The sequence below is a fragment of the Elephas maximus genome, chromosome 9, assembly GCF_024166365.1.
Source record: "Elephas maximus indicus isolate mEleMax1 chromosome 9, mEleMax1 primary haplotype, whole genome shotgun sequence".
In the NCBI taxonomy this organism is placed as follows: Eukaryota; Metazoa; Chordata; class Mammalia; order Proboscidea; family Elephantidae; genus Elephas; species Elephas maximus.
In genome coordinates this window covers 100353158-100377560 of record NC_064827.1, presented here as the reverse complement: position 1 = coordinate 100377560, position 24403 = coordinate 100353158, and the positions used below count along the sequence as shown (strand labels likewise).

At 41.3% G+C, this 24403-nt stretch overlaps 1 protein-coding gene across 4 annotated transcripts in view; it reads left to right on the top strand.

Annotated features, from left to right (window-relative positions):
• The window catches only part of LOC126083303 (uncharacterized), a 128289-nt gene that overhangs the window by 54069 nt on the left and 49817 nt on the right, over positions 1–24403 (top strand). For all 4 annotated transcript variants that reach the window (XM_049896884.1, XM_049896886.1, XM_049896885.1 and 1 more), the window contains 3 exons: positions 708–877; positions 13164–13318; positions 23621–23698. In XM_049896884.1, coding sequence (XP_049752841.1) covers positions 708–877; positions 13164–13318; positions 23621–23698 — 403 coding nt within the window. The remainder of the gene's footprint in view (positions 1–707; positions 878–13163; positions 13319–23620; positions 23699–24403) is intronic.

Below are 24403 nucleotides of genomic sequence, written 5' to 3'. Positions count from 1 at the left end.
CTAAATGCCTGTCACACCAGCCTTTGTTCATTTCCCTGAGCCAAGCTCATTCTTGCCTCAGCGTCTTGTTACACTGTCCCCTTTGTCTGGAACCATCTCCCCAGGTGCCATCTTCCCCCTTTCCCACGTAACCCCCCCCTTCAAATTTCAGTGTAAACATCTCTTCCTGGCAAACCGACTCTAACTCCCTAATGTCAGTTTCACCTATTAAAAACAAAAAACACAACAATAATAATAACAAAAAAACTGTTTCTGTCTAGTCAATTTCAACTTAGGTGCTTGCCTATTAACCTAAAGTTTGGCAGTTTGAACCTATGCAGTGGCACCACATAAGAAAGGCCTGGCAATCTGCTTGCATAAAGTTTACAACCAAGAAAACCCTGTGGAGCAGTTCTACTCTGTAACACATGGGGTTAACACCTGCTATAATCTCCCAGCTCCCTGTACTTATTTAACATTTATCACAGGTCACTAATTTTATAACACATGTGGTCATTTAATGTCAGTCACCCCTGTCTAGACTGTAAGCTGCCTGAGGACAGGCACACATCTGTAATGGCTACATCTCCACCATGCCTATGGCGGGCACATAGTTGGTGCTCAGTAACTTCTGTGGCTCATGACAGAACACCCAGAGACAGGCCCTTCCCCAAAGGCGCTGTCAAAGGGCGCTCTTTACCGTCGTTTTTTTTGTTTCTTATTTCCAGGGAAGCAGATCCGAATTGCAGACTGCCATGCCTTGAAGGATGACTGGCTGGTGGCTCTGGCTCGCCGCCACCCACGTGCTCTCACGCTGCATCGCTGCCGCGATGATATTGGGGCTGTGACCAAGGATGGACTGAAGCGACTTTTTTGGCACTGTGGGGATTTTCTTCAGGTATTGAGTACTCGCCACATTATATGACACATTTTTCTCTCTGAAGTCACTGGGTGGTACAAATGGTTAAGGAAGATCGCTGCTAACCAAAAGACTGGAGGTTCAGGCTACCCAGAAGTTCTTTGGAAGAAGGGTCTGGCGATCTGCTCCTGAAAAATGAACCATTGAAAACTCTATGGAGTGCAGTTCTACTCTGACACACGTGGGGGCGCCATGACTCAATGGCAACTGGCGGTGGTGAGCACAGAATTTAACATTGTTTTTGCATATACACTCACGGTAATTTTTGCACAGTTTCAATGTGTACTGAATTTCTCAGAAACGCAACTGCAAGGTTTATTGAAGAAAGAGCTTGCTTAGTCTTGTTTGAAATTTACCAAGAGATGTTCACGTCTTCAGAAAATCACATCATCGATGACATCACTGTGCGTTGTATTTGGGTCACCAAGACAACACACCTAAAACAGTCTTCATTTATGGAAAATTATCAGGCTCCTGCCACTGTAAAAATGATCTGGAATATGTTTTTTATTTTGTTACATAATTGTTCTTTCTGAGGTGGAAAGAATGGGATTGCAAGATGTTTCAAGCCAGGTTTACAGATATTACCTCCCAGAATATTACAGGAAAATATATATGTGACACATGTGTGAAGTCATATAATTGTGGTGTCTGGGAGGTATGGAGCATAACGCTATTGTAAAATAATCTGAAGATTCTATTATTACCTTTTAAAATTTCTGTTAAGATCATTAATTTTTTGTTACCCTTTTCTTTATTCTCATGCAATTGCTAAGGGATCTGTCTGCCCTGCATGCATTTGTCCTCAAGGTTTCAACAGCTCAATGCTTTAGCTGCCTCTTCAGTTAAGGGTCTTCAGTGGCAGGAAATATTCCTGGGAGTTTACATCTAATGGCAGTGTGACACGGTGGAATGGTAAATTCCTTGTTCAGCATAGGCATACTTGTAAAGGCTCCTTTGAAAATGTGAGTCTGACTGAAACTGTCAGCAAGAATTTTGAATTTTCCATGAGAGTTTCCCTTCATCAGAGTTTACAGATTAACAGTTTAGGAGGACAGAGTGTGTCTGCTCCCTGTTGATGTTCATGAGTCAATTCGTGTGCAAATACTGAATTCCTTCCTGTGAAAGAACTGCTAACCAAAAGGTTGGCGGTTCAAATCCACCATCTGCTCCTTGGAAACCCTATGGGGCAGTTCTACTCTGTCCTATAGGGTCACTATGAGTCAGAACTGACTTGATGGCACCTAACAACAACAACAAAATAACAAACAGCAGCAGAGCTACTCTGTAGAATAGTAAAATTATGAAATAGTCACTCAAAGGGTCATGCATATGTGTGTGTGTATCGGTGTATGTGTGTGTTTTTTAATTTTTTTTAGTCCAGGGAACCAAAGCACGTACCCATTGCTATTGAGTTGATCCCAACTCATGGTGATCACATGTGATACAGAGTAGAGCCGAGCTCAGTAGCGTTTTCTTGACTGTAAACTTTATGAAACAGATTGCCAGACCTTTCTCCCATGGTGCCACTAGGTGGGCTTGAATTGCCAACCTTTCAGTTAGTAGATGAGCATAAACTGTTTGCACCACGCAAGGCAGACTCCTGAGAACAATCATACCTTTTCTACATTTCTGTTTCATCATTTGGGGCCGAAAATTGGTGATTGAAAAGTTTTTCAGAGGAGCCCTTGGTAGGGGTATAGTACTCTATGAATAAATCAGAAGGGTCTTGGTTAATATCAGGAGTGAAATCATCCTGAATCAAAGGGGCTAAAACATCAAGAGAACAATCAAATCTGTGAAAAAGTACATGGAAGGGGCGGCGGAGCCAAGATGGCGGACTAGGCAGACGCTACCTCGGATCCCTCTTACAACAAAGACACGGAAAAACAAGTGAATCGATCACATACATAACAATCTACGAACCCTGAACAACAAACACAGATTTAGAGACGGAGAACGAACTAATACGGGGAAGCAGCGATTGTTTCCAGAGCCTGGACCCAGCGTACCAGTCAGGTATGGCACAAGCACAGAGACCTGCTCCACCCCCCTGAACTAACCCCGGGAGGGGGACCAGCCGGTTCCACGGGCGGTGTGGGATGCAGCCGGTAGGAGAAGTCCCCGGGAGGCAGTGACTGATCTTGGAGCAGAAAGAGCAGCATCCGAGCCGGGGAACCGTCCCGCAGGGATTTGGACTGGATGCAGGTACGCCATAAACACGGAGAGTTGCTCCACCCCCCTGAACTAACCCCGGGAAGGGGACCAGCCGGGTCGCGCGGGCGGTGTGGGACGCAGCCGGTAGGAGAAGTCCCTGGGAGGCAGCAACTGGTATTGGAGTGGGGAGAACAGCGTCCCAGCCGGGACACTCGGTCACGGCACAAGCACGGGGAGCTACTCCACCCATCTGAACTAACCCCAGGAGGAGGCCCAACTGGTTCTCGGAGGTGGCACGGCCACGTGGCTGGAGGGACGAGAAGTCCCCGGGAGGCAGCGACTGATTTTGGAGTCGAGAGTGCACCGTCCCAGTAGGGGAGCCTTGACGCTGGGCGTGGGGCTGGAAGCGGAGGATCTGACCGTGACTCCAGCGGGCCAGACCCCCCGGGGGCAATCTCCACACAGCCAGCACACATAGGCGACGCGCCAGCGGGAATCTCAGATATAATAGTCATTCCAAGCAAGATAAGCAACTCTGGCTATATTCTGAGGTGCTACTCTCCTATCTCTCTGTTCCCTCCCCCACCCTCCCCAGGCGGCTTCATTAACATCTGAATAGCCTGAGCCAGAGGGAGAACTCTGATAGGGATCTGACTGCAGTTTTTTTTTAGCGGATTTTATGGAAAAACTAGTTTCCCAATGATGGCTCGGAGACAACAATCCATATCAAACCACTTAAAGAAGCAGACCGGGACAGCTTCTCCAACCGCCCAAACAAAAGAATCAAAATCTTTCCCAAATGAAGATACAATCTTGGAATTATCAGGTACAGAATATAAAAAACTAATTTACAGAATGCTTAATGATATCACAAATGAAATTAGGATATCTGCAGAAAAAGCCAAGGAACACACTGATAAAACTGTTGAAGAACTCAAAAAGATTATTCAAGAACGTACTGGAAAAATTAATAAGTTGCAAGAATCCATAGAGAGACAACATGTAGAAATCCAAAAGATTAACAATAAAATAACAGAATTAGACAACACACTAGGAAGTCAGAGGAGCAGACTCGAGCAATTAGAATGCAGACTGGGACATCTGGAGGACCAGGGAATCAACACCAACATAGCTGAAAAAAAATCAGATAAAAGAATTAAAAAAAATGAAGAAACCCTAAGAATTATGTGGGACTCTATCAAGAAGGATAACCTGCGGGTGATTGCAGTCCCAGAACAGGGAGGGGGGACAGAAAACACAGAGAAAATAGTTGAAGAACTCCTGACAGAAAACTTCCCTGACATCATGAAAGACGAAAGGATAGCTATCCAAGATGCTCATCGAACCCCATTTAAGATTGATCCAAAAAGAAAAACACCAAGACATATTATCATCAAACTCACCAAAACCAAAGATAAACAGAAAATTTTAAAAGCAGCCAGGGAGAAAAGAAAGGTTTCCTTCAAGGGAGAATCAATAAGAATAAGTTCAGACTACTCAGCAGAAACCATGCAGGCAAGAAGGGAATGGGACGACATACACAGAACACTGAAGGAGAAAAACTGCCAACCAAGGATCATATATCCAGCAAAACTCTCTCTGAAATATGAAGGCGAAATTAAGATATTTACAGACAAACACAAGTTTAGAGAATTTGCAAAAACCAAACCAAAGCTACAAGAAATACTAAAGGATATTGTTTGGTCAGAAAACCAATAATATCAGATATCAGCACAACACAAGGTCACAAAACAGATCGTCCTGATATCAACTCAAATAGGGAAATCACAAAAACAAACAAATTAAGATTAATTAAAAAAAAAATATACATAACAGGGAATCATGGAAGTCAATAGGTAAAAGATCACAATAATCAAAAAGAGGGACTAAATACAGGAGGCATTGAACTGCCATATGGAGAGTGATACAAGGCGATATAGAACAATACAAGTTAGGTTTTTACTTAGAAAAATAGGGGTAAATAATAAGGTAACCACAAAAAGGTATAACAACTCTATAACTCAAGATAAAAACCAAGAAAAATGTAACGACTCAACTAACATAAAGTCAAGCACTATGAAAATGAGGATCTCACAATTTACTAAGAAAAACGCCTCAGCACAAAAAAGTATGTGGAAAAATGAAATTGTCAACAACACACATAAAAAGGCATCAAAATGACAGCACTAAAAACTTATTTATCTATAATTACCCTGAATGTAAATGGACTAAATGCACCAATAAAGAGACAGAGAGTCACAGACTGGATAAAGAAACACGATCCATCTATATGCTGCCTACAAGAGACACACCTTAGACTTAGAGACACAAACAAACTAAACCTCAAAGGATGGAAAAAAGTATATCAAGCAAACAATAAGCAAAAAAGAAGAGGAGTAGCAATATTAATTTCTGACAAAATAGACTTTAGACTTAAATCCACCACAAAGGATAAAGAAGGACACTATATAATGATAAAAGGGACAATTGATCAGGAAGACATAACCATATTAAATATATATGCACCCAATGACAGGGCTGCAAGATACATAAATCAAATTTTAACAGATTTGAAAAGCGAGATAGATACCTCCACAATTATAGTAGGAGACTTCAACACACCACTTTCGGAGAAGGACAGGACATCCAGTAAGAAGCTCAACAGAGACACGGAAGATCTAATTACAACAATCAACCAACTTGACCTCATTGACTTATACAGAACTCTCCACCCAACTGCTGCAAAATATACTTTTTTTTCTTGCGCACATGGAACATTCTCTAGAATAGACCACATATTAGGTCATAAAACAAACCTTTGCAGAGTCCAAAACATCGAAATATTACAAAGCATCTTCTCAGACCACAAGGCAATAAAACTAGAGATCAATAACAGAAAAACGAGGGAAAAGAAATCAAATACTTGGAAAATGAACAATACCCTCCTGAAAAAAGACTGGGTTATAGAAGACATCAAGGAGGGAATAAGGAAATTCATGGAAAGCAACGAGAATGAAAATACTTCCTATCAAAACCTCTGGGACACAGCAAAAGCAGTGCTCAGAGGCCAATTTATATCGATAAATGCACACATACAAAAAGAAGAAAGAGCCCAAAGCAGAGAACTGTCCCTACAACTTGAACAAATAGAAAGTGAGCAACAAAAGAATCCATCAGGCACCAGAAGAAAACAAATAATAAAAATCAGAGCTGAACTAAATGAATTAGAGAACAGAAAAACAATCGAAAGAATTAACAAAGCCAAAAGCTGGTTCTTTGAAAAAATTAACAAAATTGATAAACCATTGGCTAGACTGACTAAAGAAATACAGGAAAAGAAACAAATAACTCAAATAAGAAATGAGAAGGACCACATGACAACAGAACCAAATGAAATTAAAAGAATCATTTCAGATTATTATGAAAAATTGTACTCTAATAAATTTGAAAACCTAGAAGCAATGGATGAATTCCTGGAAAAACACTACCTACCTAAACTAACACATTCAGAAGTAGAACAACTAAATAGACCCATAACAAAAAAAGAGATTGAAATGGTAATCAAAAAACTCCCAACAAAAAAAAGCCCTGGCCCGGACGGCTTCACTGCAGAGTTCTACCAAACTTTCAGAGAAGAGTTAACACCACTACTACTAAAGGTATTCCAAAGCATAGAAAATGACGGAATACTACCCAACTCATTCTATGAAGCCACCATCTCCCTGATACCAAAACCAGGTAAAGACATTACAAAAAAAGAAAATTATAGACCTATATCCCTCATGAACATTGATGCAAAAATCCTCAACAAAATTCTAGCCAATAGAATCCAACAACACATCAAAAAAATAATTCACCCTGATCAAGTGGGATTTATACCAGGTATGCAAGGCTGGTTTAATATCAGAAAAACCATTAATGTAATCCATCACATAAATAAAACAAAAGACAAAAACCACATGATCTTATCAATTGATGCAGAAAAGGCATTTGACAAAGTCCAACACCCATTCATGATAAAAACTCTTACCAAAATAGGAATTGAAGGAAAATTCCTCAACATAATAAAGGGCATCTATGCAAAGCCAACAGCCAATATCACTCTAAATGGAGAGAACCTGAAAGCATTTCCCTTGAGAACGGGAACCAGACAAGGATGCCCTTTATCACCGCTCTTATTCAACATCGTGTTGGAAATCTTAGCCAGGGCAATTAGGCTAGACAAAGAAATAAAAGGTATCCGGATTGGTAAGGAAGAAGTAAAGTTATCACTATTTGCAGATGACATGATTATATACACAGAAAACCCTAAGGAATCCTCCAGAAAACTACTGAAACTAATAGAAGAGTTTGGCAGAGTCTCAGGTTATAAAATAAACATACAAAAATCACTTGGATTCCTCTACATCAACAAAAAGAACACCGAAGAGGAAATAACCAAATCAATACCATTCACAGTAGCCCCCAAGAAGATAAGATACTTAGGAATAAATCTTACCAAGGATGTAAAAGACCTATACAAAGAAAACTACAAAGCTCTACTACAAGAAATTGAAAAGGACATACTTAAGTGGAAAAACATACCTTGCTCATGGATAGGAAGACTTAACATAGTAAAAATGTCTATTCTACCAAAAGCCATCTATACATTTAACGCACTTCCGATCCAAATTCCAATGTCATATTTTAAGGGGATAGAGAAACAAATCACCAATTTCATATGGAAGGGAAAGAAGCCCCGGATAAGCAAAGCACTACTGAAAAAGAAGAAAGTGGGAGGCCTCACCTTACCTGACTTTAGAACCTATTATACAGCCACAGTAGTCAAAATAGCCTGGTATTGGTACAACAACAGACACATAGACCAATGGAACAGAATTGAGAACCCAGACATAGATCCATCCACGTATGAGCAGCTGATATTTGACAAAGGACCAGTGTCAATTAACTGGGGAAAAGATAGCCTTTTTAACAAATGGTGCTGGCATAACTGGATATCCATTTGCAAAAAAATGAAACAGGACCCATACCTCACACCATGCACAAAAACTAACTCCAAGTGGATCAAAGACCTAAACATAAAGACTAAAACGATAAAGATCATGGCAGAAAAAATTGGGACAACCCTAGGAGCCCTAATACAAGGTATAAACAGAATACAAAACATTACCAAAAATGACGAAGAGAAACCCGATAACTGGGAGCTCCTAAAAATCAAACACCTATGCTCATCTAAAGACTTCACCAAAAGAGTAAAAAGACCACCTACAGATTGGGAAAGAATTTTCAGCTATGACATCTCCGACCAGCGCCTGATCTCTAAAATCTACATGATTCTGTCAAAACTCAACCACAAAAAGACAAACAATCCAATCAAGAAGTGGGCAAAGGATATGAACACACATTTCACTAAAGAAGATATTCAGGCAGCCAACAGATACATGAGAAAATGGTCTCGATCATTAGCCATTAGAGAAATGCAAATTAAAACTATGATGAGATTCCATCTCACACCAGCAAGGCTGGCATTAATCCAAAAAACACAAAATAATAAATGTTGGAGAGGCTGCGGAGCGATTGGAACTCTCATACACTGCTGGTGGGAATGTAAAATGGTACAACCACTTTGGAAATCTATCTGGCGTTATCTTAAACAGTTAGAAATAGAACTACCATACAACCCAGAAATCCCACTCCTAGGAATATACCCTAGAGATACAAGAGCCTTCATACAAACAGATATATGCACACCCATGTTTATTGCAGCTCTGTTTACAATAGCAAAAAGTTGGAAGCAACCAAGGTGTCCATCAACGGATGAATGGGTAAATAAATTGTGGTATATTCACACAATGGAATACTACGCATCGATAAAGAACAGTGACGAATCTCTGAAACATTTCATAACATGGAGGAACCTGGAAGGCATTATGCTGAGCGAAATTAGTCAGAGGCAAAAGGACAAATATTGTATAAGACCACTATTATAAGATCTTGAGAAATAGTAAACCTGAGAAGAACACATACTTTTGTGGTTACGAGGGGGGGAGGGAGGGGGGGAGAGGGTTTTTTATTGATTAATCAGTAGATAAGAACTGCTTTAGGTGAAGGGAAAGACAACACTCAATACATGGAAGGTCAGCTCAATTGGACTGGACCAAAAGCAAAGAAGTTTCCGGGATAAACTGAATGCTTCAAAGGTTAGCGGAGCAAGGGCGGGGGTCTGGGGAACATGGTTTGAGAGGACTTCTAAGTCAATTGGCAAAATAATTCTATTATGAAATCATTCTGCATCACACTTTGAAATGTGGCGTCTGGGGTCTTAAATGCTAACAAGCGGCCATCTAAGATGCATCAATTGGTCTCAACCCACCTGGAGCAAAGGAAAATGAAGAACACCAAGCCCACACGGCAACTAAGAGCCCAAGAGACAGAAAGGGCCACATGAACCAGAGACCTACATCATCCTGAGACCAGAAGAACTAGTTGGTGCCCGGCCACAATCGATGACTGCCCTGACAGGGAGCAAAGCAGAGGACCCCTGAGGGAGCAGGAGATCAGTGGGATGCAGACCCCAAATTCTCATAAAAAGACCAAACTTAATGGTCTGACTGAGACTGGAGGAATCCCGGCGGCCATGCTCTCCAGACCTTCTGTTGACACAGGACAGGAACCATCCCCGAAGACAACTCATCAGAAATGAAAGGGACTGGTCAGCGGGTGGGAGAGAGATGCTGATGAAGAGTGAGCTAATTATATCAGGTGGACACTTGAGATTGTGTTGGCAACTCTTGTCTGGAGGGGGGATGGGAGGACAGAGAGAGAGGGAAGCCGGCAAAATTGTCAAGAAAGGAGAGACTGAAAGGGCTGACTCAAGAGGGGGAGAGCAAGTGGGAGTAGGGAGTGAGATGTATGTAAACTTATATGTGACAGACTGATTGGATTTGTAAACGTTCACTTGAAGCTTAATAGAAGTTAAAAAAAAAAAAAAAAAGTACATGGAATGCAGTAGCAGAAAAATCTCCCCACCAATAATTTTCTAAAGCCTGGATTAGTTCATTTGTTTTTATCCCTTTGCAAATAATTTCGAATCATAGGGACATGCAGGTGCTCCGGTAAAATGGGTTTGTTATTAGGCCTGCTCCATAATCCAGTGTTGGATCTTGGTGACAGATGGTCTGTTACCATTCTCTAATTCCCTCCTTTGGAGTTAATTGTTGCTGTTTAATAAGTAACTTTGAAATTTCATATGGATCACATCTTGGTGGGCATTTCCCAAGGTTCCGTAATATATGTGCCATGATTGTCCTTCCAGTGACATCTATTCCCTCCTTTTTATCATGACGTCGAGTCAGTGGGTGGCTGGGAAGCAGCCTGTTTAGCTACTTTATTGGGTAGGTTGTTCCCTTTAATTTCTTTGGTTTGGGGAACCCCCTTTGGTTGGTGAGCTGAATTTTAATTACCTGGCAATCTCAGAGGGGAGCAAAAGGGCTTCTAAGAGGTATGCTATCAAGAAGCCATTTTTAATCTGGATTCCAGAGGAATTTTTTTTCATTTCTTTAACACGCCAAAATCATGAACAATCCTGAATCCATACCTCAAGTCCGTATAAATATTTATCGACCTTCCAGAAGCCAGTTTGAAAGCCCTCATGAGAACAGTCAGTTCAGCTTGTTAAGCTGAAATGATTTCAGGAAGGGTCGCATTTTCAAGAAGTTCAGCAGACGTGGTGGTAACAGTGTATCCTCCCTGGAAATGAGAACTGGTGAGGTCAGGTCTTATAAATATGACCCATCTACAAACAAAACTAGATCTGGATTAAGAAGAGGAATTTCCTGTAAGTATTTCCTAGGAGTTAAAAGTTGGTCTGTCAAGTCCAAACAATCGAGGACAATGATCATCATCACTGGGTGGAGGTAAAAGAGAAGCTGGAATTAAACAAGCCACAGTGTGTAACTGAATATTAGAGGCAGTTAAAAGGAGAATTAACTCCACCTTCTATGCACAAGTTCCATCTGTAACACCCGTCCACCACTTGAGGTCATCCTCAAGTGGCTTCTGTGATTCAAGGTCACTGTGATTTCAGATAATTCAGTTTTAATTTAACTTCTCAAAACTTTCCAAGTTCCATTTGAAGAAAATTCCTGTTGTCTGGGATGCTGAGTTGCTAGGTGAGAAGGTTGATTTCTCTGTCTTTTTTTTACTTCAGATAGGGAATAGCTCCTTGATATTCATGTGAGGGGTCAATAAAAGCAAATGTGGACTGGCTTATCTATCTGTAAGACTGACATCACAGGGAATGATGTCCAAAATTGTCTCAGTTCTAAAGGTTGAGAGAATCCAGTTTCGCTAAGAAAAAATAGTAGACTGGAATATCCAACACATTCTCTGGCTTTTTATTTCAAAGGAATAACATTTTTATGAACAGAATTACATCCAAATATCTATTTTGGAATTCTTGGTTTTCTGAAATTGGGTTTGCCAAATTTCTCTCACCAGCATCTCTCACCTCTGCCTCTCTGTGTTGGTAATGTTGCTCTAAGTTACTCTCAGATATGGTATCAAGCTCAGGAATAGATTAAAGGCCCCAGACCAGATCCAGTCCTTGACTGCTTTTTTTTTTCCCACATTTTGTTAAGCAAATTTAAAAATATACATAAAAGTTGAAAGAATTGTATAGTTAATGCCTATATACACTCCACCTAGGTTTTGCAATTACATAACACTACAACAGATTTAGAAGTCCTGGTGGCACAGTGGCTAAGTGCTCATCTGTTAACTGAAAGATCAGCAATTTGAACCCTCCAGCTGCTCTTTGGGAGAAAGATATAGCAGACTGCTTCCATAATAATTATAGTTTTGGAAACCCGATGGGGCAGTTCTCTGTCCTATAGGGTCACTATGAGTTGGAATCAACTTGACAGCATACAACAGCAACAACAACAACATAATAGCTTTATCACACATCTGTCTAGCCATTCCTGTCTATCCATCAACCCATCTTATTTTTGATAAATATCAAAGTGTGTTACAGACATCTAGTATCCTTCACCCCTAAGCATTCAGCATGTGTATCATTACTTTTTTTTTCCCCAAGGTAAAATTTGTATACAACGAAATATGCATGTCATAAGTGTACTATTTGTTGAATTTTGACGGATGTATACACCTGTGCAACCCACCCCTTTCTAGATATAGAACATTACCATCATCCCAGGAAGTTGCCTCATGCCCCTTCCCAGCCAATCCCCACCCACAACCACCCACAGACACAATCACTGTTCTGATTTCTCCCACGATAGTTGAGTTTTACCTTGCTAGAAGAGAGTAATTTTTAAGCTACAAAATTAATATATATTTATTAAAGAGCATTTTAAAACATTTAGAAAACATAATGGAGATATAACATATGCAAAACATTTTGCAGTTGTCTTTTTTACTTAAGCATTTTCTCAGTGAATTAAAGCCTCTTCATAAAAATAATTTTTAATACTACATAACTGTTGACTCTTTGGACAGGCTCTTATAATCTTAAAGTGACTCTTGAGTTACTTCTCTCTTCTCATGTAATCTGATGCCATCTGAAAGGAGCTGTAGTGGATTTGGTAAACAGGCCTGAAGGGAGAAGAGCTGGTCTAAACAGAAACAGACTAGTTTTCTTTGCTCCAAATATTTTCTTCCTCCTTCTTTTGTAGGGTTGCTATGAGTCGGAATCGATGAGACGGCAATGGGTTGGTTTGCTTTTTGGTTCTTTTGCTGGGCCACTTATACCTCAGCTATTGTCTTCCATGTTGATTTCTCATACTCCCCTGAATCAGTTGTTGTTGAGTTGATTCCGACTCATGGAGACCCCATGCGTGTCAGAGTAGAACTGTACTCCGCAGGGTTTTCAGTGGCTAATTTTTTGGAAGTAGGTCACTAGGCCTTTTTTCAAGACACCTCTGGGTGAACTCGAACCTTGAAACTTTTGGTTAGCAGCCAAGCACGTCAACCATTTGCACCACCCAGGGACTCCTTTCCTCCTCCAACCCCCTCATTAAAATGCCCTTCTGATCATGCTGTTTCTGAAGGACTTCTAATTCATGCTCGCTTGGTTTTAATCTCCCAGGAGCTGAATGTGACAAGCTGCAGTGGCCCTGGGTTCACGGGAGACAAAGTCCTGCTCCACGCAGGGGCCCTTTGCGCTAGACTGACAGCAGTGGACATAAGTTGGTCTGGAGCCACAGATGTGGGTGTGATGGGTCTGATAGACGGCGCTTCAAGGTACTGCACCAAACATGAACCTGTCATCCCCCAAATTAAGTAACTGATAATAAATTAAAAAAATAAGATCTAATACTTCTTGTTCTTATTATGTGCTAGGCACTGTTCTAAGTGCTGTACCTGCATTTATTATTTTAATGCCCAGAACAAGTCTATGAGTTTTTATTATTTTCCTCATTTTCGATGAGAAAAATGTAGGCACAATGAGATTAAGTAATCTGCCTAAAATAGTAGAGCCTGTATCGGAACCATGGCATGGGATTTCAGAGTCTGATTGTCCTCTGCTTTTTGTCTGTTTCCTACAGAAAGAAAATAAGGTGCTAGCTCACTGAGGGTGTTTTTGTTTTTCTTGATTTAACGTTTATCTCTAGCAGAGCTACGTTGTTATAGAATCAGCTCGTTAGTCTCGGTTCAGCACCATGGGGCCATGTTTCTGGATGGACCACGGTCTAGAGCTGGAATCAGAACATTTTTCTCTAAAGGGCCAGATAGTAAATACTGTAGGCTTTGTGGGCCATGCAGCCGCTGTCATAACTACTCAACTCTGCTTTCACAGCAGCCATAGATAATATGTAAATCAATGAGCATAGCTATGTTCCTATAACACTTTACAAAATCAGGTAGCAGCCTTCATTTGGCCCATCAGCCATAGTTTGCTGACCTCTGATCTAGAAAAGTGCTTTTTAAAAACATTGTGGGTAAAAAGAGAGAGTGGAGGGAGAGAGCAGGCTGTCTCATTAGGGGGAGAGTAATTGGGAGTGTGTAGCAAGGTGTATATGGGTTTTTGTGTGAGAGACTGACTTGATTTGTAAACTTTCACTTTAAGCACGATAAAAATTATTAAAAAAAAACAAAAAAACATTGTGGGGAACAACATTGAGAATCAAAGACTTTGAGAATCTAATAAAACCAATGAATGCTCTACCAATAAGTCACATATATACATACATATAACCTTTTACATATGTCACATATCTACACATATATATCATAAATACTGATATGTGTACATCTTATATATTTACATTTATTATATATATTTATATATATAATTGATATGGATATTTACATATATTGATATATTGCCTTGAAAATTTATTCTCTTCAGAAAAATCAGAATATAAAACAATCTTTACAAATAGTTATATCTCAAATATTTTTCATTCAAACTGAAATAATTCCAGATTGTACAATAAAAACACAAAGCAAAAATTAAATCCGTCCCAAAGCAAGTCTAATATGAAGGTTTGTATTGAATGGCCCTCTTCAACATCCTAACAGTCATGACTCATTCTGATGCTAACAGAAGCTGAGAGTTGAGAACGCTGGTTTATAGAGGTGCATAAACGGAATCAGAACTCTTACAGGTCTCTTTATCAGATAATGGGTCGTCATGTAACATGGAGTCCTGGATTTCTCAAATGCTCTTAAACTGAATTTGTGTTGCATCGCTTCCTTTGTTCTTACAGCAATGAGGTGATCCCTACCAAGCTGTATTTTTATTTTGTTTTGTTGTTATCGTTGGTGCTGCCTATGGCAGTGAGAAAAGGATTACAGATCTACATTTCCATTCTTAAGGGTCACCCCTGTTGCAGAACCTTGCACAAGAGCTGGGTGATGTTTCTGATTATCTGCAGAGCTCTACTTGCAGAAACACTTCCTCTAGCAATAGAAAGTTGGCCTGGTCCCTGTATCCATCAGGCGAAGCTAGGTTCTGCTGTGGTAACAAAGAACCTCCACATCTCAGTTGTGTAAATCAGCAAAGGCTTATTTCTTACTCATGCCCTTGCTGGGTGGGCTGGAGGCTCTCTCCACATCATCTTCGTGACTCCAGGGCCCAGACCACTCCAGTGACACCGCCTGGAGCACCGGCACCTGTCGTGGAAGAAGGGAATCAGAGCGTGGGGAAGTGTGCACTGGATTGTAAAGGAACTGGTTCCATTCCATGGCCAAAGCAAAGAGCTCCATGGGGTGGGGAATTGCAGTCCTACCGCATCTCTGGACTAAAGAGAAAACAAAACCTTTGTGAGCAGCCCTCTTGACTATTACAATTGACCTTCTCTACTCTCTTTTTAAGGATCCCTGATGGCTCAATGGTTAAGTGTTTGGCTGCTAACAGAAAGGTGGGCACTTCAGACCCAACAGCTGCTTCACTGGAGAAAGATGTGGCAATCAGATTCCATCAAGATTTATAGCCTCAGAAACCCTATGGAGCAGTTCTACTCTGCCCCCTAGGGCCGCTATGAGTCAGAATTGACTTGAAAGCAATGGGTTTGGTTTTTGGTTTTTCAATCTCTTTTTCTTAGAGTAGACTTGTGGACAAAAGTAACTTTAGTTTTCCATCTGCATCTCTGGCTTCCGAACACTAGCTCTATGAAAGTGGTGATAACTCATCCAGCAGAAGGCAAGGCTTCTTTCAGATTTGCTAATAGAATATTTGATACCAATTGTGATGGTTAAGATTGTGTGTCAACTTGGCTGGGCCATGATTCTCAGTGTTTTGGCAGTCGTATAATGTTGTGATCATGTCCCTGTTGAGATTCAATGTGTGATCACCCACATGTTGGGATCTGCTGTGAGTAGCCAATCAGTTGAAAGGGAGTTTCCTTGGGTGTGTGGGCTGCGTCAAATATAAGCAGACATTCTGGCAAGGCTTGGGGGCTTTTTGCTAGTGCTGGATTCTGCAGCTGGCTACTGTCCATCTGACCTCTGGTTCTTGAGACTTGAGCTAGCAGCTCACCTGCAGTCTTGCCTGCCAATCTTGAGATTCATTGACCTTCAAAGCCTGTAAGCAAGATCCTTGCTTTCTGACCTGCTGATCTTGGGTTTGCCAGCCCCTGTGGCTAGGTGAATCAGGAGAAGCCTCTATCATGACCCACCGACTTGGGATACTTCAGCTACTACAACCACGTGAGCCATTTCCTTGATATAAATCTCTCTCTGTATATATAAATTTATATGCTTTACTGGTTTTGTGTCTCTAGAGAACCCAGTCTAAGAAATTTGGTACGAAGAGTGGTTCTAAGGAAACAAAATTGTAAGGATGGGTTTTCTAAATTGGTTCTCAATTCTGATTAGTCTTAAAGATATTGATGGCTTTGCTTCCAGTAGTAAAGAGGGGACTGCTAAGCCATGGTGTGAGATGGCAATAGAAATGTGAAAAATATCAATACCAACAGATCAGGTATTAGTGAGAGGCAAGGCTCTGGGTGATGGCATGTGTGATACCTTTCTACAATTTTGTCAGAATGAGAAGTATGAGGAAGCTGGTTCCTTGGTCCTACTTTTGCTGAACAAACTGGTGAAAGAAAGAGATGTACTCAGGGCTTCAGAGCCAAAGTGCGAGTGCTGCATAACGACCTCAAAGTTTCCACTTGTGCTTTGAAAGAAAGCCTTATTTCTTGTAGTAACAGAGCTGAATTGCTGAAAATAAAACCCAGAGTCTTATTGTAAGAGCTGCTGAATTACAATGCTAACTCAGCTCCCAACTTCGAGAGGTGTCTGAAGTTAAAGTGAGGGCATTTATTGGGAAGAAATGGGATCCTGAAACTTGGGATTGGGTACATATGGCCAGATAATCAGGAAGCTGGAGACATTGAACCCTAAATTCCATTGAATCACTGCCACCAACAGAACCAGCCCTGTCCCTCCCATCTAAAGAGATTACTCCGTATTTGTCTCCTGATCCACCCTGCCCAGTAAAACCATTAACCCCTCCATTCCCATCTATTGAGATTAGCCCAGCTGCCTCTAAAGAGCCCTTGTGTGGGTTATTGCCTGGGGCACCACCTGAGGCAGGGGCTTTGCAAGACAATGTTGAATGTTCTCAAAACACTTCTCCACTATCAATGTTGGCTTCTAAGCCTATAACTAGACTTAAGTCCCAGTGAGCCCGAAAAGGTGAAGTACAAAATGTTACCCAGGAGGAGATATGCTACACTTCAAAAGTGCTTGTCTTTTCTAATATGTGCAGAAACCTGGGAATATGTGTGGGAATGGCTATTAAGTGTGTGAGGATAATGGTACAAGGAATATAAAGATGGCTCAGTGTGAGTTTATTGATATGTGTCCACTATGCACCGATTCTTCATTCAGTGTTTCAGCTTGAGAAGTTAGGAAAGGATCTAATAGTTTATTTGGTTGGGTTGCTGAAGCATGGATTATGTGGTGGCCTACACTAAATCTAGTTGAAGCACGAGACCTGCCTTAGTATACTGTAGAAGAAGGTATCCAAAAGCTTACGGAAATTGGTATGCTAGTGGATTTATCAGGTTAGACCCACAGACCCACACATGGAGTGCCCAGAGGACACACCTTTTACTACAAGTGTAAGGAAAAAATTTTTGAAGGGAGCCCCAGCATCCTTGAAGACTGTTGTGATTGCTATTTTATGTAAATCAGATTTGACAGTGGGAACTGACCTAACTGAATTAAGATACGTAACTACAGTGGGGCTAGAGTAGTAGGGGCCAAATGGCTGCACTAAATTGACAAAGTGGGCATGGTTACAGTAATGGACAGTGGAATCAAAGCAGTGGTCAGAATAGTCTGACTCATATGGAATTATGGTATTGGCTAATTAGTCATGATGTCCCTAGGAGAGAAAGAGATAGGAAATCTAAAAATTTGCTTGGTCTGTCTAACTCAAATTGCCAGAATAGAGAGTCACAGTCCTGCAATCAATTCCAAGACTTGAGTGAGTTTAAAGGCTTACAACCCCTTGAACGAAGGGGAGGTCAGGTCCCCTTGAGGAAGGACTGCAATACACTGCCAAAAATTTATACTGTTAATCTTTCTCCCAGCCTTCCCCAAAGGAATCTACAGCCTTTTATGAGAGTGACTGTTCAATGGGGAAAAGGAAGTAATCAGACTTTTCAGGGATTACTGGATACTGGCTCTGAACTGACATTAATTCCAGGAGACCCAAAATGTCACTGTGGCCCACCAGACAGAGTGGGGGCATATGGAGCTCAGGTTATTAATGGAGCCTTGGCTTATGACCATCTTACAGTAGGTCCAGTGGGTCCCCAAGCCAATCCTGTAGTGATTTCCCCACTTCCAAAATGCATAATTGGAATAGATATACTTAGCAACTGGCAGAACCCCAACACTGGATCCCTGACAAATGGAGTAAGGGCTATTATGGTAGAAAAAGCCAAGTGGAAGCCATTAGAACTGCCCCCTACCTAGGACAATAGTAAACCAAAGGCAATACTGCATTCCTAGAGGGTTTGCTGCTACCATTAAGGACTTGAAGGATGTAGGGCCTGTGATTCCCACCACATCCCCATTCAACTCACCTATTTGGCCTGTGCAAAAAACAGATGGATCTTGGAGAATGACAGTAGATTATTGAAAACTTAACCAGGTGATAACTCCAATTGCAACTCCTGTTCCAGGTGTGGATTCATTGCTTGAGCAAATTAATACATCTCCTGGTACCTGGTATGCAGCTATTGATCTGGCTAATGCCTTTTTCTCCATACATGTTTCGAAGGACCATCAGAAGCAGTTTGTCTTCAGCTGGCAAGTCCAGCAATACACCTTCAGTTACCTACCTCAGGGCTGCATCAACTCTCCAGCCCTATGTCATAATTTAGTCTGTAGGGACCTTGATCACCTTTCCCTTCCACAGATGTCACACTGGTCCATTACATTGATGACATTATGCTGATGGGACCTAGTAAGGAGGAACTGTCAATGACTCTGGACTTATTTGTAAACCATTTTCATATTAGAAGGTGGGGAATAAATCCCGCAAAAATTCAGACATCTTTCACTCTGTGAAATTTCTAGGGGTCCAGTTGTGTGGGGCATGTTGAAATATTCCTTCTAAAGTGAAGAAGTTATTGCATCTGACTCTTCTCACAACTAAAAAGGAGGCACAATGCCTAGTGGGTTTCTTTGGTTTTTGGAAGCAACATATTCCACATTTCAGTGTGCTACTCCAGCCTATTTATCAAGTGACTCGAAAAGCTGCTGGTTTTGAGTGGGGCCCAGAACAAGAGAAGGCTCTGCAACAGGTTCAGGCTGCTGTGCAAGCTCCTCTGCTACTTGGGCCATATGATCCGGCTGATCCAGTGGTGCTTGAACTGTCAGTGCCAGGTAGTGATGCTGTTTGGGGTCTTTGACAGGCCCCTCTTGGTGAATCATAGTGCAGACCCTTAAGATTTCGGAGCAAAGCCCTGCCATCCTCTACAGATAACTACTCTCCTTTTGAGAAACAGCTTTTGGCTTGTTACTGGGCCTTAGTAGAGACTGAACACTTAACCAGGAGACACCAAGTCACCATGTGGCCTGAGCTGCCCATCATGAACTGGGTGTTGTCTGACTCACAGAGTCATAAAGTTGGATGTACACAGCAGCACTCCATCATTAAATGGAAGTGATATATATGAGATCGTGTCTGAGCAGAACTGAAGGCATAAACAAGTTGCATGAGGAAGTGACCCAAATGCCTATGGCCTCCACTCCTATTATATTACCTTCCATCTCCCAGTCTGAACCTATGGTCTCATGGGGAGTTCTTTATGATCAGTTGACTGCAGAAGAGAAAGCTTGTGCCTGGTTTACAGATGGTTCTGCATGATAATGCAGGCACCACTCAAAAATGGACAGCTGCAGCACTACAGCACCTTTCTGGAAACTTCCTGAAGGACAATGATGAAGGGAAATCCTCTCAATGATCAGAACTTCAAGCAGTGCTCCTGGTTGTTCACTTTGCTTGGAAGGAGAAATTGTGTGCCATTGTATACTGATTCATGGGCTCTTGTCCATGGTTTGGCTGGATGGTCAGGGACTTGAAAGGAACATGATTGGAAAACTGGAGACAAGGATTTATGGGGAAGTGGTATGTGCATAGACCTCTCTGAATGGACTAAAGAAGTGAAGATATTTGAGTCTCATGTGGATGCTCACCAAAGGGTGACCTCAGCAGAAGATTTTAACAATCAAGTGGATAGGATGACGAGTTCTGTGGAAACCACTCGTCTTCTTTCCCCAGTTACTCCTGTCATTTCTCAATGAGCTCATGAACAAAGTGGCCATGGTGGCAGGGATAGAGGCTATGCATGGACCCAGCAACATGGACTTCCATTCACCAAGGCCGACATGGCTACAGCCGCTGCTGAGTACCCAGTCTGCCAGCAGTAGAGACCAACACTGAGTCCCCATATAGCACTGTCCTTCCAGATGTTCAGCCAGCAACCTGGTGGTAAGGTGATTACATTGGACCACTTCCATCATGGAAAAGGCACTGTTTTTTTTCTTATGGGAATAGACACTTACTCTGGATATGGACTTGCCTTCCCTGCACGCAATGCTTCTGCCAAAACTACCATCATCTGTGGACTTACAGATTGCCTCATCCACCATCATGGTATCCCACACAGCATTGCCTCGGACCAAGTGACTCACTTCACAGCAAATGAAGTGCGGCAGTGGGCCCATGCTCATGGAATTCACTGGTCTTACCATGTTCCCCATCATCCTGAAGCAGCTGGCTTGATAGAACAATGGAATGACCTCCTGAAGACAGAATTATGGTGCCTGCTAGGTGGCAATATCTTGCAAGTTTGGGGCCATATTCTCCAGGAGTCTGTATATGCTCTAAACCAGTGTCCAGAATATGGTGCTGTTTCTCCCATAGCCAGGATTCATGGGTCCAGGAATCAAGGGGTAGAAATGGGAGTGGCATGACTCACTATTACCCATAGTGACCCATTCCCAAGATTTTTGCTTCCTATCCCCGTGTCCTTATGCTCTGTGAGTTTAGAGGTCTTAGTTCCAAAGGGAGGAATGCTTTCACCTGGAGATACAACACTGATTTCATTTAACTGGAAGCTAAAAATGCCACCTGGCCACTTTGGATTACTTATGCCTCTGGATCAACAAAGAAGGGAGTTACCATACTGGCTGGTGTGATTGATCCTGATTACCAGGAGGAAATCGGATTGACATTACATAATGGAGGTAAAGAATGCAGGAGGTTCCTTAGGGTGTCTCTTAGTATTACCATGCCCTGTGATTAAAGTCAATGGAAAACTATAGCAACCCAATTATGACGTGACTACTAATGGCCCAGACCCTTCAGGAATGAAGGATTGGGTCACCCCACCAGGCAAAGAATCATGACCAGCTGAGGTGCTTGCTGAGGGCAAAGGGAATATGGAATGGGTGGTAGAAGAAAGTAGTTCTAAGTACCAGTTATGGCCATGTGACCAATTGTGGAAATGAGGACTGTAATTGTTATGAGTGTATGTATGTATGTATGCATCAAATATTTTTGTTTTCTTCACATATAAAAATTAAGATGTAAACAGGGTTAGTGTATTTTCGGTTGTATGTGTATTTGTTATATCATGTTAGGTGCAAGTATGACTTTAAAATTGTCTCTATTCAGAGATTATGTACAGTTTAAGGAGTTGTGTACAGGTGCCAAGTTGACAAGGGGTAGACTGTGGTGGTTAAGATTGTGTGTTGACTTGGTTTGGCCATGATTCTCAGTGTTTTGGCAGTTGTATAATGTTGTGATCACTTCCCTGTTGAGATTCAATGCGTGATCACCCACATGATGGGATTTGCTGTAAGTAGCCAGACAGTTGAAAGGGAGTTTCCTTGGGCGTGTGGCCTGCATCGGATGTAAGTGGACATTCTGGCAAGGCTCCTGCGCTTTTTGCTTGCATGGGATACTGCAGCTGCCTCCTGTTCGTCTGACCTCTGATTCTTGGAACTTGAGCTAGCAGCTTACCTGTGGCCTTGCCTTCCAGTCTTGGGATTTATTGATCTTTGCAGCCTGTAAGCAAGAACCCTGCTCTCTGACTTGCCAATCTTGGGTTCACCAGCCACTGTAGCTATGTGAATCAGGAGAACCCTCTATCCTGAGCTACAGACTTGGGACATTCCAGCATCTACAATCCCGTGAGCCATTTCCTTGACATAAATCTCTCTATATATTTATACGCTTTACTGGTTTTGCTTCTCTAGAGAACATAACCTAAGACGGGTGGCTTTGCATCATATTGCATCATATCGGGGACTCACAATGTCTTTTTTTTCAATCAGTGAGTTAAGGTGATGACTGCCTGATCTCTCCTTTTTAAGGTTCCTTCATTAGTGCTGTTCACAAATTAGTGCTGTTCCTTCTGGGCACAAGTATGATTGAAACTCCAAAACTCACTTGTCATCAGGAGTGGCCATGTGTCTTGATTTGGCTGATAAAATAGGACACCTACAGATGGAAGCTTCTAAGGGCCATTATGAAAATCATCATATGTCCTTTTCTGCCTCAGAATCATGAAAGAATGTGTTGAGATGGATCCCTGAGTGACTCTGAAGGGTCTTTTGTCAACTGGTATTGGACATAAACTATGAGTGAGAGTGCAGGGGAATGGATCACTTTTATATGGCCTTTCTCACCACGATTTTATAACTCCCACCAAACGATTGGGTGGGACTTTGCAGATAAGGTGCTTGTGGCCCACCAAGAGGATTGGACAGCTTGCTAATAGTGAAAATAAGGTGCGTGGCTAATGAGGCAGGATTTATAACACATGGGAAAATCACATCAGATGACAAAATGGTGGACAGTCATACGATACTGGGAATCATGGCATAGCCAAAATGATATACATTCTTGGGGGGCACAATTCAATCCATAACACAGAGGTAAGACACCTCTTTGCCTTTTTTGGTTTTTATGTAGCCAATAGGAAGAAACTGGTCATATAAATAGCACTGTGTGCCTGTGTCCCATTATATTTGGTGATAAAACTAAAATAAGATTTTATGTAAGACTCATTGTATTTCATTTCTACTTTAATTTCTCGCTGATGATTCGCCTGGTGGTGACCAAAGAGGATCTGTATAATGATCATGACTACAGTGTATGTTTTCATTAATTTATCTTCATAGGGAACTGTTCTTGGCTTAACAACATGGTGCTGATGGTGGAAACTATATCTGATCATGCCCAGAAGCATTTCATATCATTTACGCTTGTTTGGAGAGAACTGAAGATGCAGTAAAAAAATTTGAAATGAAAATATGTTTACTGTAAAAATTAAGTCAAAGCAATAAGAAAGAAGTAAAAATATATATTTGTGTTTGATTTATTGACTCTCTTCAAAATTCGTCCATAAACCAAAATTAGAATCCATTGCTTACCAAAAAGAAAATTTCTCTTTAGATGTTTTAGAGGTGATTTGGAGGGTAACAAATTGCAAGCTCTGGTATGAAATCCTTCTTTTTCAATTAAAAAAAAAATTGAGATGTAATTTTTTTTTTTTTTTTTAAATCTTTCAGCCTTCAAAGACTCTCTGTCAGTGGATGCCAGATTACAGACAAAGCCATTAAGGCTTTAGTTAAAAAGCATGGACACAGGTAATAATGTTAAACTTCTCATTTACGTGCTGCTTTACTTTTATGGGAGCCCTGGCGGTGTGGTGGTTTAGAGCTCAGCTGCTAAACAAAATGTCAGTAGTTCGAATCTACCAGCAACTCCTTGGAAACCCTATGGGGCAGTTTTATCCTGTCCAGTAGGGTCACTGTGAGTTGGAATTGACTTGATGGCAACTTGTTTGGTTTGGTTTTACATTTATGCATCACTGTAAGGTTGCTATGAGTTGAAATTGACTCGACAACAATGAGTCTGGTCTAGTCTATCAGGTTACAGAGTGAATTCTTATGTCTTATATTATTTGGTATTTTCATCAAGCAACTATTGGGGTAGCCATTGTCTACATTTATTAGCTGAGTAAACTGAGGCTCAGAGATACAGTAAATTACAGAAGCTAGACCTTTTAGCCTCAAGCACAGTGTTCTTTCTGTTACAGCACAGCTCCAAGGAAACATTTTGAAAATAATTCTTACCTCTCCGCTTGTTCAGAATATCATTTATTATAGAGGAATACTAATCACAAATGACTAGAGACTTCTCCCTTCGTGATTTGGTTTCCACTGTCTTGGACCGAAAGAGATAATACCATGCATTTACTCTACTACTCTGGAAAGATGAAATGATTGTGTTTTCAGTAGCAATCCTTCTCCCACACTCTGAAGGAGGAGTTATCATCCACTGCCTGCAGT